This window comes from Pipistrellus hanaki (genome assembly GCF_964339955.1).
Source record: "Pipistrellus hanaki genome assembly, chromosome: 3".
Classification (NCBI taxonomy): domain Eukaryota; kingdom Metazoa; phylum Chordata; class Mammalia; order Chiroptera; family Vespertilionidae; genus Pipistrellus; species Pipistrellus hanaki.
The window spans coordinates 147,241,770-147,255,172 of record NC_140505.1 but is presented as its reverse complement, the minus strand read 5'-3'; the positions used below and the strand labels follow the sequence as shown (position 1 = coordinate 147,255,172).

Sequence of the window (13,403 nt, the reverse complement as noted above, 5' to 3'; positions counted from 1 at the left end):
GCACAGATACATACATAAGCTCAAAGATGCTCATTGCAGCAGTGTTTATAGAAGCAACAAATTGGAAACAACTTACGTATTCATCAGTGAAGACACTGTTTAACTAAATTATATTGCAGCTATTAAACGTGATGATGCAGAGCTTAATATAAAGCTAGAAAATCTCTATGATGGATGTATATAAAACTATAATATGTATGGTATGGTACCATTTGGTTAATGTGTGTGTACACTCTTAAGTGTGTGTGTGTGTGTGTGTGTGTGTGTGTGTGTGTGAAACCCTAAAAAGATGTACTCCGAAATAAGTTCTCCTCACCTCTGGGAAATGGGATTACATATGACTTCTATTGTTTTTTTATACTTTTCTCTATCTTAAGAATTTTTTGTATTGAGTATATGTTACTTTTATGGTCAGGCGGGAAAAAGCTATTTTTACTCTGAGACAAAAGTAAGCCAGGCTCCTGCTTCATGCAAGGGCCAGCAGAGAACTCAGGGTGAACAAGGCCTGGCCATTGACTTTCAGAAGACAGCTGTGTGGTTGATAGAGTAGGGAAGGAGAAAGCGTGATTTATACAAACATCATTCCGCGTTCTTCCTGAGTCCCCACCGAGGGACTTTCTTGGAACATCCTGACACTGGACCCTAAGAGACTTGGAGTTCTGGCTTCTAGATTGCCCCCTGCTCCTCGAATGAGCCCCTTTCCCACCACACTTCCTTCCATCAGCACTGTTCTGAACGCCTGGGTCCCTTCAAAAGCATCCCCTGCAGCATGTCACTTACTGAGCTGACTTCCCGTGTGGCGCCCCTGTGTGTCTGTGAACCTTTCCTTATCCCTGTTACTAATATCTAACCCTAACCCTAACGCTCCCCCCCCCCCCCCGTGCATGTGCGCGCGCGCGCACACACACACACACACACACACACACACACACACACACCTCACAGTATCAGTGTCTCTCCCTCAGTGTTCAGGTTTTTGTACCTCCAGTTCTTGGTTGTTTTTCTTTGCACTTTGCATTTTCTTACAATCAGGTGTTCTTACTGGCTGGGGAGGTGATCTACCTTTCAGACCTCACGGACCACCAACCTTTCAGACCCCATTGACCACCAGTGGTCCCCAGACCACCGGTTGGTGACCGCTGACCTAACCATAAGCAATAAAATTAGACCTGCTGTCTCTTGTATTTTCAGAATTTTGCACAGTTGTGTGAAATGGAAAAAAGTTTCACTATTACTTGTGCCTTCAATCTGCCTGAACTCCGCTGCAGCCAGGGAAAACATTTCAGAATAGATCTCATTCATAGCTGGGTGACGTGTCCATATAAAATTATATGTAGTATGTCCCCTATTGTGTGAAGCTAAATATTTACATGAAGGCTTTTGCCTCTAAACGTTTGTTTCCCTAAAAGCTTGCTATGTGCATGGGTTCGGGATTTAATGAGAAATTGAAGATCCTCCATTTTCACTGCTGTCCTCTGCTCTGATTAAAGTTTGTTTTTCTTCCTGTTGTGTATTTCTTGGACTTAATTATTTTGTTTTGCTAGTCTTAGAGACGGCAGAGAGCCACATGGTTTTCTCCACATGCACCTATCAGTTGCTCTTTAATTGTGTTTTCATATTGTTTTCCATAGCGTAATTCCTTCACTGTTATTGTTAGCCAATAAACCTTCCTTGCATCCTGCTTTGTGTAGAGGTCAAGACCATTAGCCCAAATAGTCTTGGAATGCTCTTTAGACTCATAGTCGGTGAACAGTTTATTTGGAAATTCCAGAGATACAGTCAGATAATATCACTTGTTTGCCCAAGGAATATTTCCAACACCCATACACAGAAACGAGAATTTGAGCAACGATCCCAGACTGACTATATTGCATCCAGATCTGGGACAAACATCAGCATTTTAAACGCTAGGAGCAGAGGCCTTTGTTGCGAAATGGGACTCCAGGCTTGATTTGCAGGGTTCGATGAGAGACTTGAGAAGTGCTGGGCAGAGGTGAAGAGGCGGGTTATTGCATGGGCTCACCAGGTGATGCCTGGGATTTCAGGACTGCTCACCTGTGCCCGACCTGAGCCCCGAGAGGAAGGCCGCTCAGGCAGGTTCCCCAGGTTCTCTCTTCCTCTGGCTCTTCTCTCTCGGCCCAGGAGGCATGTATGTGACCCTTCATTTTTTTTTAAGACAACCATCCTGTCCAAGGGGAAGTCCAGTGCCATATTTCATTCAGAGACTGCCTCTGAGAAGTTTTCCTACCAAGTAATTTCTGGAAAATATTTATCTTTGGACTTGTTTGTCCTCTGGGACAGCGATTTTCCACTGTTGTGCACCAAGAATTTTTAAAATGTACAATACCTGACTGTTTGGTCAGGGGCACTGACCTCTTTTACTTAGATTGTCCAATTAAAAAATGACAACAGCCAACACAACATTAGCCATCCATTGTGAATGAATCAAATTACTGTATGCCTTTTTTTTTTTTTTTTTTTTTTTTTTTTTGCAAAACAGGCAAAATATATATTATGCTGCAGAATTGTAGTAATTGGTTTATGTGGGCTATGAGATTATTAAAAAAAAAAAAAAAATGGTTGAAAATCGCTGCCCTAGGACCTCTTTTCTCAACCATTCCAGGGACAGGACTGGTACCCACACGTGCTTCCTGGCCAGTTGTTACAGAACAGAAAGAGTTCATCCACCCAGCGCTAGCACAGCCAAACACGGGACCCTGAGAACTGCAGTGGAGAAATATTGCCTATTTTATTATAAACTAGGGGCCCGTTGCAGGGAGATTCCTACAAGTGGCTGCCGCGGACCCACCTTGCCCGTGCTTTCCTTCTGGCAGCCACCTTCCTTTTCGCTTCCCCCCCCTCTTCCTTCTATGCTGTCTTCAGGCTTCACTCCTCCCTTCCTCAGCATATGCAAATTAACTGCCATCTTTGTTGTATTAATTTGCATACTCTGACTGGCTGTGGGTGTATAAAGGTACGGTCAATTAGCATTTTTCTCTTTTATTAGTGAAGATGGCACCCCCCCCACACACAGGAGAAAGGGAAGCTACTGCTCAAAAGCCCGAACTCCCTGATGGCATGTAGGTTTCAGATTATGTAGGGCAAAATCAGGAGACTTCAGGGGTTAGAGGCTGTGGTTGTTCTGGGAGTTGATTTTTCAGGGGCGAGTTAAGGGTGATGAATAATTTCTTCAGGTCTGGAGGACAGCTCTGGGGTCTGTTCCAGGGTCCCTCTGTCTGGTTTTATGGGAAAGTAGCCAGTAGCTCATTCCACCTTAGGCTCAGGAAATAAAACACAGGTTGGTCAAGAAGTTATTTTTAGCCTGCCAAAGGAGAAAGAAAGAGAAAGAGGGGACAGGGGACAGGGAGGTTCTAGAGGGAGAAGGAGAGATTATTTCTAGAGCTAGGATTTAAAGCAGGGGTCTTCAAACTACGGTCCGCGGGCCACATGCGGCCCGCAGAGGAGTCTGATCCGGCCCGCCAGGTTTTTTGGGCAGTGAGCGCAGCCGAGGTGTTACAGTAGGAATTAGTAGTTCATATAGTCCGGCCCTCCAGCTCTCTGAGGGACCGTGATCCGGCCCCCACTTTAAAAAGTTTGAGGACCCCTGATTTAAAGCCAAATTTAATCAAAGTCATAGGACCCTTGGTTTTACCAATAGCAAAAAAAAAAGAAAAAAAATCATATTTTCTTCATGTTCTCGAAGTCATAACTCTAGCTTGAAAGCACTGGGCAGAGTCATCTTACTGCTCGCATTTTTTATCCCGATTTGGTTAAGGAGGATCCTGCCCTTCTCCACTCTTTTGTTGAAGTGCTGCCCACAAAGAAAAGAGAGAAGCCAGCAGAGAGGAGGGCAGCCTGGACAACATCACTTGGGTAAACTGCATGTGACCTAAGCCCTCCTTTCTCAGACCCTCCCCTGGCTCAGACCAGTGTGCCTCCTCTTCGCCCCACGTGTGAAATGAAATATCTCTGCCGACACCAGGGGCAGAAGTGGTCAGGTCATCGTTCTGCAGTGGTTGGCAGCACTGTTCTGCTTTATTTGTTATATCAACAGATGAACAGGTAGGCCTTTTACCCACTGTTAGTTAACTGTTAGTGCAGTGTTAGGTCAGGTCACTACGAATGGGTAAATGAGTGCTAGATTGGTGGAATGTTCTCTCCTTGGCACCAGAGAGGGCAGTGGGTGTGAACAGATGTAGGGTTTTATAGACCCCAAACTGTAATTAGAAATTTGCTTGATGTTTTTTTCCAGTAAGAAAGAAGTATTAACAGCTAGTGATTCTGTTGACTTCCTTGGCACTAAAAACATTTATCTAAGATCCTTACTATTAGTAAGTCACCCAGATGATTATAAGGATTGATAAATTTATTAGCTGGAAAGTCAGTAACCATATGTAAGTTCTGATCTGGAAAATGATCTTACCTGATAAATGTTAAGCCTTCTCGTCAATTTTTTTTCATTTTTTATGTTTTTATTTAAGCTGCTGAACAGGAAGGATTGTGTTTCAAGGGTTTTTGTATTTCATCTTGGTGCCATCTGATTTGGTAGAAAAGACTAAAGATAAGATTTTTAGTAGATCTAAGAGAAGGCATGGAGACTAGGACATGAATAATCTATCTCTGAATAATCAATCAGTCATTTAAAGATAATTCTCTGTATTTACCCTGAGGAATTATCAAAAATTTACTTTATATAAAGCAAAAGTTTAGGAGAGGACTTAAAAAAAATTTTTTTTTCCAGTTTCCTTTCATCTCTGTCTGGTTCGGGGAGTTAGGCCTTCAGAACTTATCACTGAAAAATCCAGCTTTTTTTTTTTTAACTTTTGTTAATAAATCAGCCTTCTTTATGTAGTACAGTTCCCTTGTTTATTACATATTTGTTCCAGCCGAGCATTTAGTTTCTCTCTTCATCCCAGTTGCCTAGTAGAATGTCTTCTGCCAAGAGATGGGAAACCTGGATTTCACAGCCACAGAAAATGGGCACCTTTCCCTGGCACTGCATTCTAATAACATCGTATCAGAGTTTGACCTGGTTATTTCTCACAGACGGCTTCTGCCAAGTCCATTGGGATTTTCCTCCGAACATATGGCCATGGTGCTCTATCACATAAGAGAGGCCCGTGTGCAGACCAGATTACCTGGGAGCTAGCTGCCAACCGGTGCAGCCAATGACCTGGCAGGAAAGAGTGTCTGGAGTCGTGTGCGAATGTGGTTCGCATTCCAGGCCTGATTCTGCAGAAACGTAACTTCGTGGACCTCCTTCCGGACACCACCAACGGCAGCACAGTGTGCGCCATAGAGAGCGAGCTGCCTTTGTTCACTTGACCGTGGTGATCAGGTCTTCGTGACTCTGTTCCGCCCTGCCTCACCTACTGTTTGCCTTTCTGAGGACCCTCCTCCCCTACATAGCATGTTTCCTCTAGCAGCCGCCCTGGTTGTCACCAATGGTAACATCTTCATTGAAAGGAAGAGAAATCAAAGTGGCTTCTAGGACTTTGTAGCTGAAATGAAAAATACAGGGCTTAGCACTTTGGTATAGCTTTAAATGCTCTAAAAGGACACTTGTTGGTTTTAAATAGCTGAAGTTGCAAATGAAGGAATTGGATAGTGGCCCGAGGCACTGATGTGTCTCTTCAGGGCCTTGGCTAGGGAAGATCTCAAGACACAAACACTATGTTTGAGGTTAGAGTCCCTGGTTGAATGAAGCTGAAATGAAGGTGCTTGGAGCTGGGTTATAGCAGCAGCAGCAGGCATTGGGTGGGTGTGTGTGTGTGTGTGTGTGTGTGTGTGTGTGTGTATGACCTGCTAAATGGGAGGAGCTTCAAATACTAATAAACCTTCACAGGCTCCCTGGTGGAAAAGGAAAGGAATCACCAGTACCAGGTTGGATATGGTCAGCAAAAAATACATCTCAAAAATGTAAAGAAAAACAGGAAGTGGTGATAAAATTAGTTGATTTTTGTACTAATTGATGGTGAATGCAGAGGAGAATAGTCAAATTTAATGATTAAGTAGTTCTACCAAATGACTGCAAAATGCAGTCTCCCCTGGAGTTTTTAATTAAAAAAAAAAACTGAAAAATTACAAAATACTATTTATTTAAAAAGCAGTCTGATTCTTCTTCTTCTTTTTTTTTTTTTAATATTTTTTATTGATTTTTACATAGAGGAAGGGAGAGGGGATAGAGCGCTAGAAACATTGATGAGAGAGAAACATCAATCAGCTGCCTCCTTCACACCCCCTACTGGGGATGTGCCTGCAACTTAGGTACATGCCCTTGACTGGAATCCAACCTGGACTCTTGAATCTGCAGGCCGACGCTCTATCCTCTGAGCGAAACCGGTTAAGGCAGTCTGATTCTTAAATAACAACAAAACTAAGGTAAGCATCCTGACAAGTTGTGTGAGACACAAATTCAAGGCTTTTAAAACAATTCTATTCAAGTCCATATGTAGTCGAGATTGTTTTCAATTGTATTAGGTCTGTGTTTTGCCGTTATTCATTTGTTTTTAACCCATAGACTTTTAAGGTCTAAATGAAAAAGCTCATTTATTTTGTTGCTGTTGTTGATTTGGTTTTGTTGTTTATTTTTTTTTTCCTTAGGAGTGAGAGGGTATCTTTTGTGGACCTGGGAACAAATAACCAAAGACCACACAGTGGCTTTTGTGTATATTAGAGCATCTTCTGATATTTAAGGTTATGAAATGATACCTTCTATAAAGGGGGAGATCAGGAGAGGTCAGGAAAAATGATGGAAGAGTTGGAAAATAAGAAGAGATTTCTATCAGGAGTGCTTTGTCTTGGATTTTTCTTCTTGTTAAAATAACTTCTGTCCTTCGGATAGATAAGCATCTCTGGCTACTATGTTCATTTCCAAACTTGCTACTCATTTTTGATATTTGAAGCAGAAATAATTCTGGGATGAGTGTGTTACATACACAATACTGATATTCTCCCATGCACTTGCAGAATAATGCTAAACTGCTCAATTCAAGGACTTAATTTCACCAAGAAAAAATTATGCTTTCAGAGATCATGGTGACCATGATCTTTGTCAAGTAACTAATAATGGATCTATTTCTCTTTCTCTATAAACATGTTGATGTGCCCATTAAAGCTAGAAAATAAACATTTTTTTTCAAAATTTTATATTAAAGTATGTTTTCCATTCTACACAGGAAGAATTTAACGGGAAACCCAACTCACTCTATTTTAATGACGGCCAGCGAAGAATCGACTTTGTTCTAGTGTATGAAGATGAGAGTAGAAAAGAGAACAATAAAAAGGGTTCAAATGAAAAACAAAGGGTAAGTTTTTATGCTCTTTTCCTTTTCTTTTACGCCTTACAATATTGTGAACTGACAAAGTGCTATTTTTATGTAAGCAATAAAGTGAAACTGGTGTTTGAAATATCATACACCATCGTTCCCTTCGTATTTTCTCTGCCCATCATTCCTTCGGGGCATGTTAACAAATTGTTTATTTTTAATTTGAAATAGAAACTTCCTCAGGCTCTTAATCTCAGTTGGTTTCCCAGCTGAAGGCAAACTTCCTTCCAAGGAATTGTATTTTTCTATTTAGAAGAGATGTGTATGAAAAGCACACTCGGCTGTTTGCACTTAGGTGGAGAAAGAAGCTAAAGTGTAATAATGACACCAAGTATAATAGTGATTAACATTCAGTGTGTGCTCTCTCACGAGTATATGCCTTTTTGCATATATTTTCTTACTTAATTCTAATAACAACCTGTAAAGGTCATTCTGTGAACATAATCTTAGATGAGAGTTGACCCTTAGGGAGGTTAAAGGATTGCCCAAAGTCACAGGCTCTGGTATAAGAAATAGTGGAGCCAAGGTTCAAACTCTTGTCTTGAATCTGGAACTCACCCATTTTCTGTCGCCTCCAGTCCTCCCCTTTCACCTGCTGCCGGTCAAGCTGCTCCTTCCTCCCCTCCCTTTACCTCAGGGTCTGTCCGGTAACGGCCACCTCTGTGTTGAGATATTACCAACTTATGTCCACCCTTCCTTCAAACCGAGTGATGAAAACTGCTTAAAATGAAGCGATCAGTCCTGTTTTGTTTTAGATTTTTGTTTGTTTGTTTTGGAGGTTTCTACTTGCCTGGTGTCACAGGATCGGTTCCGGGCTTTGGAACCTGACATTCGCCTTCTAATTCTGCCACAAACAGTGCTGCAGTAATGCTAGTTGATGTAACACACTAGCCCCGTATGACAGTGGCTTAACAAAATAGAAGTTTACTTATTGCTCATTTTATTTTATTTTTAATGAATTTTATTGATCTCGGAGAGGAAAGGAGAGGGAGAAAGAGATAAAAACATCAATGATGAGAAAATGATTGGTTGGCTGCCTCCTGCACTCCCCGCACTGGAGACCGAGCCCACAACCCCGGCAAGTACCCTGACCTGGAATCAAACTATGATCTCCTGGTTCATAGGTCAGTGCTCAACCACGGAGCCTCACCCACCAGGCTAGTGCTCATTTTAAATTCAGTGTGGCATCCTCTTTGGCACAGTGTTTTGGGGGTACAGGCAGGGCATTCTTCCCTGCAGTCGTTCAGGAACCCGGGCAGACACAGAGGCTCTGCCATGTTCCAGCAGCTTCTCACATCATCGTGGGCATCGGCATCCTATGAATGGTAGATGGGATATGAGAGCGGATGGGGACAGTGCCCTCGCTTCTTTACCACTTTGGCCTGGAAGTGACTGTGTCAGTTGTGTTCGCAGACTGCTGATCAGGATTCAGGATGGTGGAAGGTGCAGCTCCTGGCTGGACAGCCGTTTCTCAGTAGGGATGTCACCCTCTGGGAAGGGAGCAGGCGTTGCGGTGGATAGCGAGCTTGTCTTTGCCAAGGCTACTCACTGGCAGTGTGACATCAGTGATTTTTCTTATCAAAAATCTGTTACTATTTTTGATAAATAACAGATGCCTGTTATTTTTTACATTTTGATAACTCTGATATCAGGGCACATCTTACAAATGGTGTATCATAATTTCATTGGCTGAATAGTCTCTTGTTGGTACACTAGAGGCGCAGTGCACAAATTCGTGCATGGGTGGAGTCCGGCCAGCCCGGCCCCAATCGGGGCGGATCAGAGCTGGGCCTGTTGGGAGGAGGAGATGGCTGGAGGTTGGCTGGCTGTCCCCCCCTGGTGGGGGCCTGATCAGGGCTGGGCCAGCTGGGGGGAGGGGTCCATGATTGGGGTTTGGGGGCTGATTGGGGGTAGAGCAGGCCATGGGGAGGGGCTGTGGGTGGTGGGCCAGCAGGCCCCACCCCCAAATGGGGTACAGTGTGCCAAGCAGCCTGGGGGAGGGGCCATGGGTGGTTGGCTGGCCAGCCCTGCCCCTGATGGGATGGGGGGGCCGATTTGGGGTGGGGCCCAGTTGGGAGAGGGGCTGCAGGAGGTTGGTGGGCCAGCCCCACCCCCTATTGGGGTGGGGAAGTTGATCAGGGGTAGGGCGGCCAGGGGGAGGGGCTGTAGGAGGTTGGCCACCCAGCCCCACCCCCTATTCGGATGGGGGGCTGCGATCAGGGGCAGGCTGGCTTGGAGAAGGGCCTCGAGGTTGGCCAGCCGGCCCTGCCCCTGAGCAGGTGGTTTGCTAGCTACAGTAGGCATCATAGCAACCAGTCGTTATGGTCATTATGGCCATTATGGCTGCTGGCTTTTTATATAGATAGATAGAATATTGGCTCACCATACAACTGACATCTGAGATTCAGGAAAATGGGAATCTGAAATTATTTTATTTTAACCATAGTCCAGAGGATTATGGTTAAAACAAAATAAAATAGTATATAGAGATATCATATAAATTTTCAGCACATATTAGGTCATAGATTTTAATTCCTGTCCCTTCCCATTTATTTGGGGTTTTCTTTTTGTATGTTTTTTCAATTACAGTTGACATTCAATATTCTTTTGTATTATTTCAGGTGTACAGCATAATGGTTAGACAGTCATATACTAGAAAAAGTGTTCCCCCCATTATGTCCAGCACCCACCTGGCACCATACATAGTTATCACAATATTACTGACTATATTTCTTACGCTGTACTTTACATCCTCGTGACTGTTTTGTAACTACCAATCTGTACTTCTCAATTCCTTCTTCTTTTTTTTTTCTATTTGGGGTTTTCTTAAAACAGCGCATTACTATGAAAGGCATGACTCTCCTTCTGTCACTGCATAATTTTATAACTCCAGTTAAAGAGCTTAGAGTACTTTATCATGTTCCTGTGGACACAAAGGTATCTTCTGTGCAGTCGTAGTCACTGTCATCAAATATTCATTAGGCATCCATATGCCAGTGGGGCTGGGTTGAGCACCACAGAAAGGAAGTTAAACAAATCTAATCCATTAAAGCAGGAAGGAAGCAGTTCTGGTTTTAGACAAGAGCATCACCGCCGTGGAGAAGAAGCCCAGAGCTGCTTACATTATTAACAAGTTCTGCATTTGCTTTACACGGAAAGGTAGGTCCCAGGGAAGCTCTCATAAATCAGGAGAAAAGAAATTATCTTTAATTTCGGCAATCCCCGAGCTCATGGATTGATATACTGTGATGCTAGTTTTTATAAGCCGTGCTTCGAAGTGTTTTGAGATGCTATTTGTCCACGTGACTTAATGTTAGACTCCACCAGAATGCAAAGCTCAGCTTTGGAGTCACATTTTTATTAATTTGAAAAACATCTGCAAGTTCTGACATACTCTCCACCTGGCCTTATTCAAGATTTAAGACAACACCAAGGAAAAGCATCTTCACAGCCCTGTTTTCTTTGAGAGAGAAGAAGAAGTCTAAATCATATTGATTTCCTGAAGCAATGCCAGGTCGACTTTGCCAGGGGCTCCTCTAAAGAGTACTTACTGTTACCTACTTTTTTAGAGAAGATGGAGAAAGTTAGACATAATAAGGCCACAAATATAAAAAAGGCAGAGGAGTAAACGGCTGCACTTCCCATGAGCAAAAAAAGAAATTATTTTTCTATCCAAACCACCAAACAGCCTGCGACTTTGTCCCCTTATATTAGTGAAAACTCTAGATATCTCACACCTTCCTTTGAAAAGCATAAACCGTTTACATTGAGATTTTGCAAGGGGGTGGTTATAAGTAGTTTCAGTAATAATTGCTCATTTAGCCAGGACTGTTCTCAGCCCAGAATCCGTTTGAATTTTCTTTTTTACAGTAACAGGAACTCAAACTCAAAATGGCTTAAATAGTAATTTTCCCATGTCAGAAGGAGCCTGGAGTTAGAACCATTTCTGATTTAGATAATTTATGGGCTTAACGAGGTCATCGGGAATCAACGTTCATTCCATGCTTCTGTCCTGCCATCCTCAAAGTGTTGGCTGCTCTTAAGCTGGCTGCACTTTGTTCCCACATGGCTGCTGCAGTTCCAGGCATCCAGAGGTAAAAATGGGGACTGCCTTTCTTGCGGCCCATTTTTAAGGGGGAAGAAAGACCCCCTTATAGGGCCCTAAGCAGACTTCCTTTTACAGTTCATTGTCTATCACAAATCTATTCCTAAACCGACTACTGGCAAGATAAGTGGAATCACCTTGATTAGCATAGACTCAGTAAGACAAGTCTTTCATCTCTTGAATCACCTAATATCTGAAAAAACACTAACTTTTCTTACTAATGAAGGAGGGGAGAATGGCGTGTTCAGTAGGCAGCAGCAATGTCTGGTGCAGTAAATGATTAAATATGTCTAAGCATGTTTGATCTATACTGTGAAGAGCAAAAATGTTTTAAATTAAACAAATTTCCATATACTTTTCCTACTCTTCCTGACTTTCGTTGGTAATGCTTCCTTCTTCCATTTAATTTTTCTAGAACTGCTAACAATTGGAGGAATTGGTCTATATCTAATTTCATTTTGTCTGGCACTTGGCCTCCCTTTAAACAGTAGTGTTTATGACCAAGTAATAGTATAATTCAAATGATGTAAAGAGGGTGGAGGGGTCTAGGTAGCACAAAAACAGTGCAAGCAATCCTGAATATATGTTCTATATATTATCTTTTTTATTAGCAGAATGAATTCCTTAAATTTGAAATTTTATTACTTTAAAGTTGATGAAAAGTTTATATATGGAAGAAAAAATTTGTATTTCATACCTGACCTTAAAAATTCTTTTGTGTATGGCAGATGGATTTGTCCAGTGGAAACCATAGAAAAAGAGATTTTTGAAAACTGAGTGATTAAATTATATCTAAACTTACAAATAATGTGAGACAACTGACTAATTGGTTATAGGTTCTGTATGTTTTTTAAAATGTTATACATTGTTTTAGATGAGTTATTATAAGGCTGGAACAGTTTGCCTAGAAGCTGGGTGAGATCTCTTTGGATGTTTCAAAGTTCATCGAAATGTTTTAGTATGGTGAAAACAGTACATCACTCCATTTATTACAGTCTTACATACTTTAGAAAAGTTTTAGAATAGTGTCCATGAAGATCTTATACATTTTTATTAACTACTAGAGGCCTGGTGCACAAAATTCAGGGGGGGATGTCCCTCAGCCTGGCCTGTACCCTCTCCAATCTGGACCCCTTGGAGGATGTCCAACTGCAGGGATGGACCTAAACCGGCAGTCAGACATCCCTCTCACAATCCAGGATTGCTGACTTCTTTTTTTTTTTTTTTTTTTTTTTTTAATATATTTTATTGATTTTTTTACAGAGAGAAGGAGAGAGGGATAGAGAGCTAGAAACGTCGATGAGAGAGAAACATCGACCAGCTGCCTCTTGCACACCCCCTACTGGGGATGTGCCCACAACCAATGTACATGCCCTTGACCGGAATCGAACCTGGGACCTTTCAGTCCAAAGACCGACGCTCTACCACTGAGCCAAACCGGTTTCGGCAAGGATTGCTGACTTCTAACTGCTCACCTGCCTGCCTAATTGCCCTAACTGCTTTTGCCTGCCAACCTGATAGCCTCCTAACCTCTGCCCTGCTGGCCTGATTGATGCCTAACTCAGTGTTTCCCAACCTTCTCTCATGATGAGAATCACCTGGTGGAGTTGTTAAAACACAGATTCCTGAATCCCAACTAAGAAGTGCTAAACTAGAATTTTTGGGAACATATAGGTAAAATTGTATACTTAACTAGTGCTCTAAGACAGATGTTATATACAGAGCACTAAGTTAGGTATGCAATTTTACCTATATGTTCTCAAAAATTCTAGTTTAGCACTTCTTAGTTGGGATTCAGGAATCTGTGTTTTAACAACTCCACCAGGTGATTCTCATCATGAGAGAAGGTTGGGAAACACTGGCCTAACTGCTCTCCTGCTGGCTCAATCACCCCCAATTGCTCTCCCTTTCCAGACAGATTGCCCACAACTGCCCTCCCCTGCAGGCCCGATTACCCCTAATTGCTCTCC

The 13,403-nt window shown here is 42.5% G+C and overlaps 1 protein-coding gene across 2 annotated transcripts in view; it reads left to right on the top strand.

The window, feature by feature from the left end:
• ANO6 (anoctamin 6) overlaps window positions 1–13,403 on the top strand; it is a 174,824-nt gene that overhangs the window by 103,688 nt on the left and 57,733 nt on the right. For both annotated transcript variants that reach the window (XM_084876640.1, XM_084876639.1), the window contains one exon: window positions 7,179–7,307. In XM_084876640.1, coding sequence (XP_084732766.1) covers window positions 7,179–7,307 — 129 coding nt within the window. The remainder of the gene's footprint in view (window positions 1–7,178; window positions 7,308–13,403) is intronic.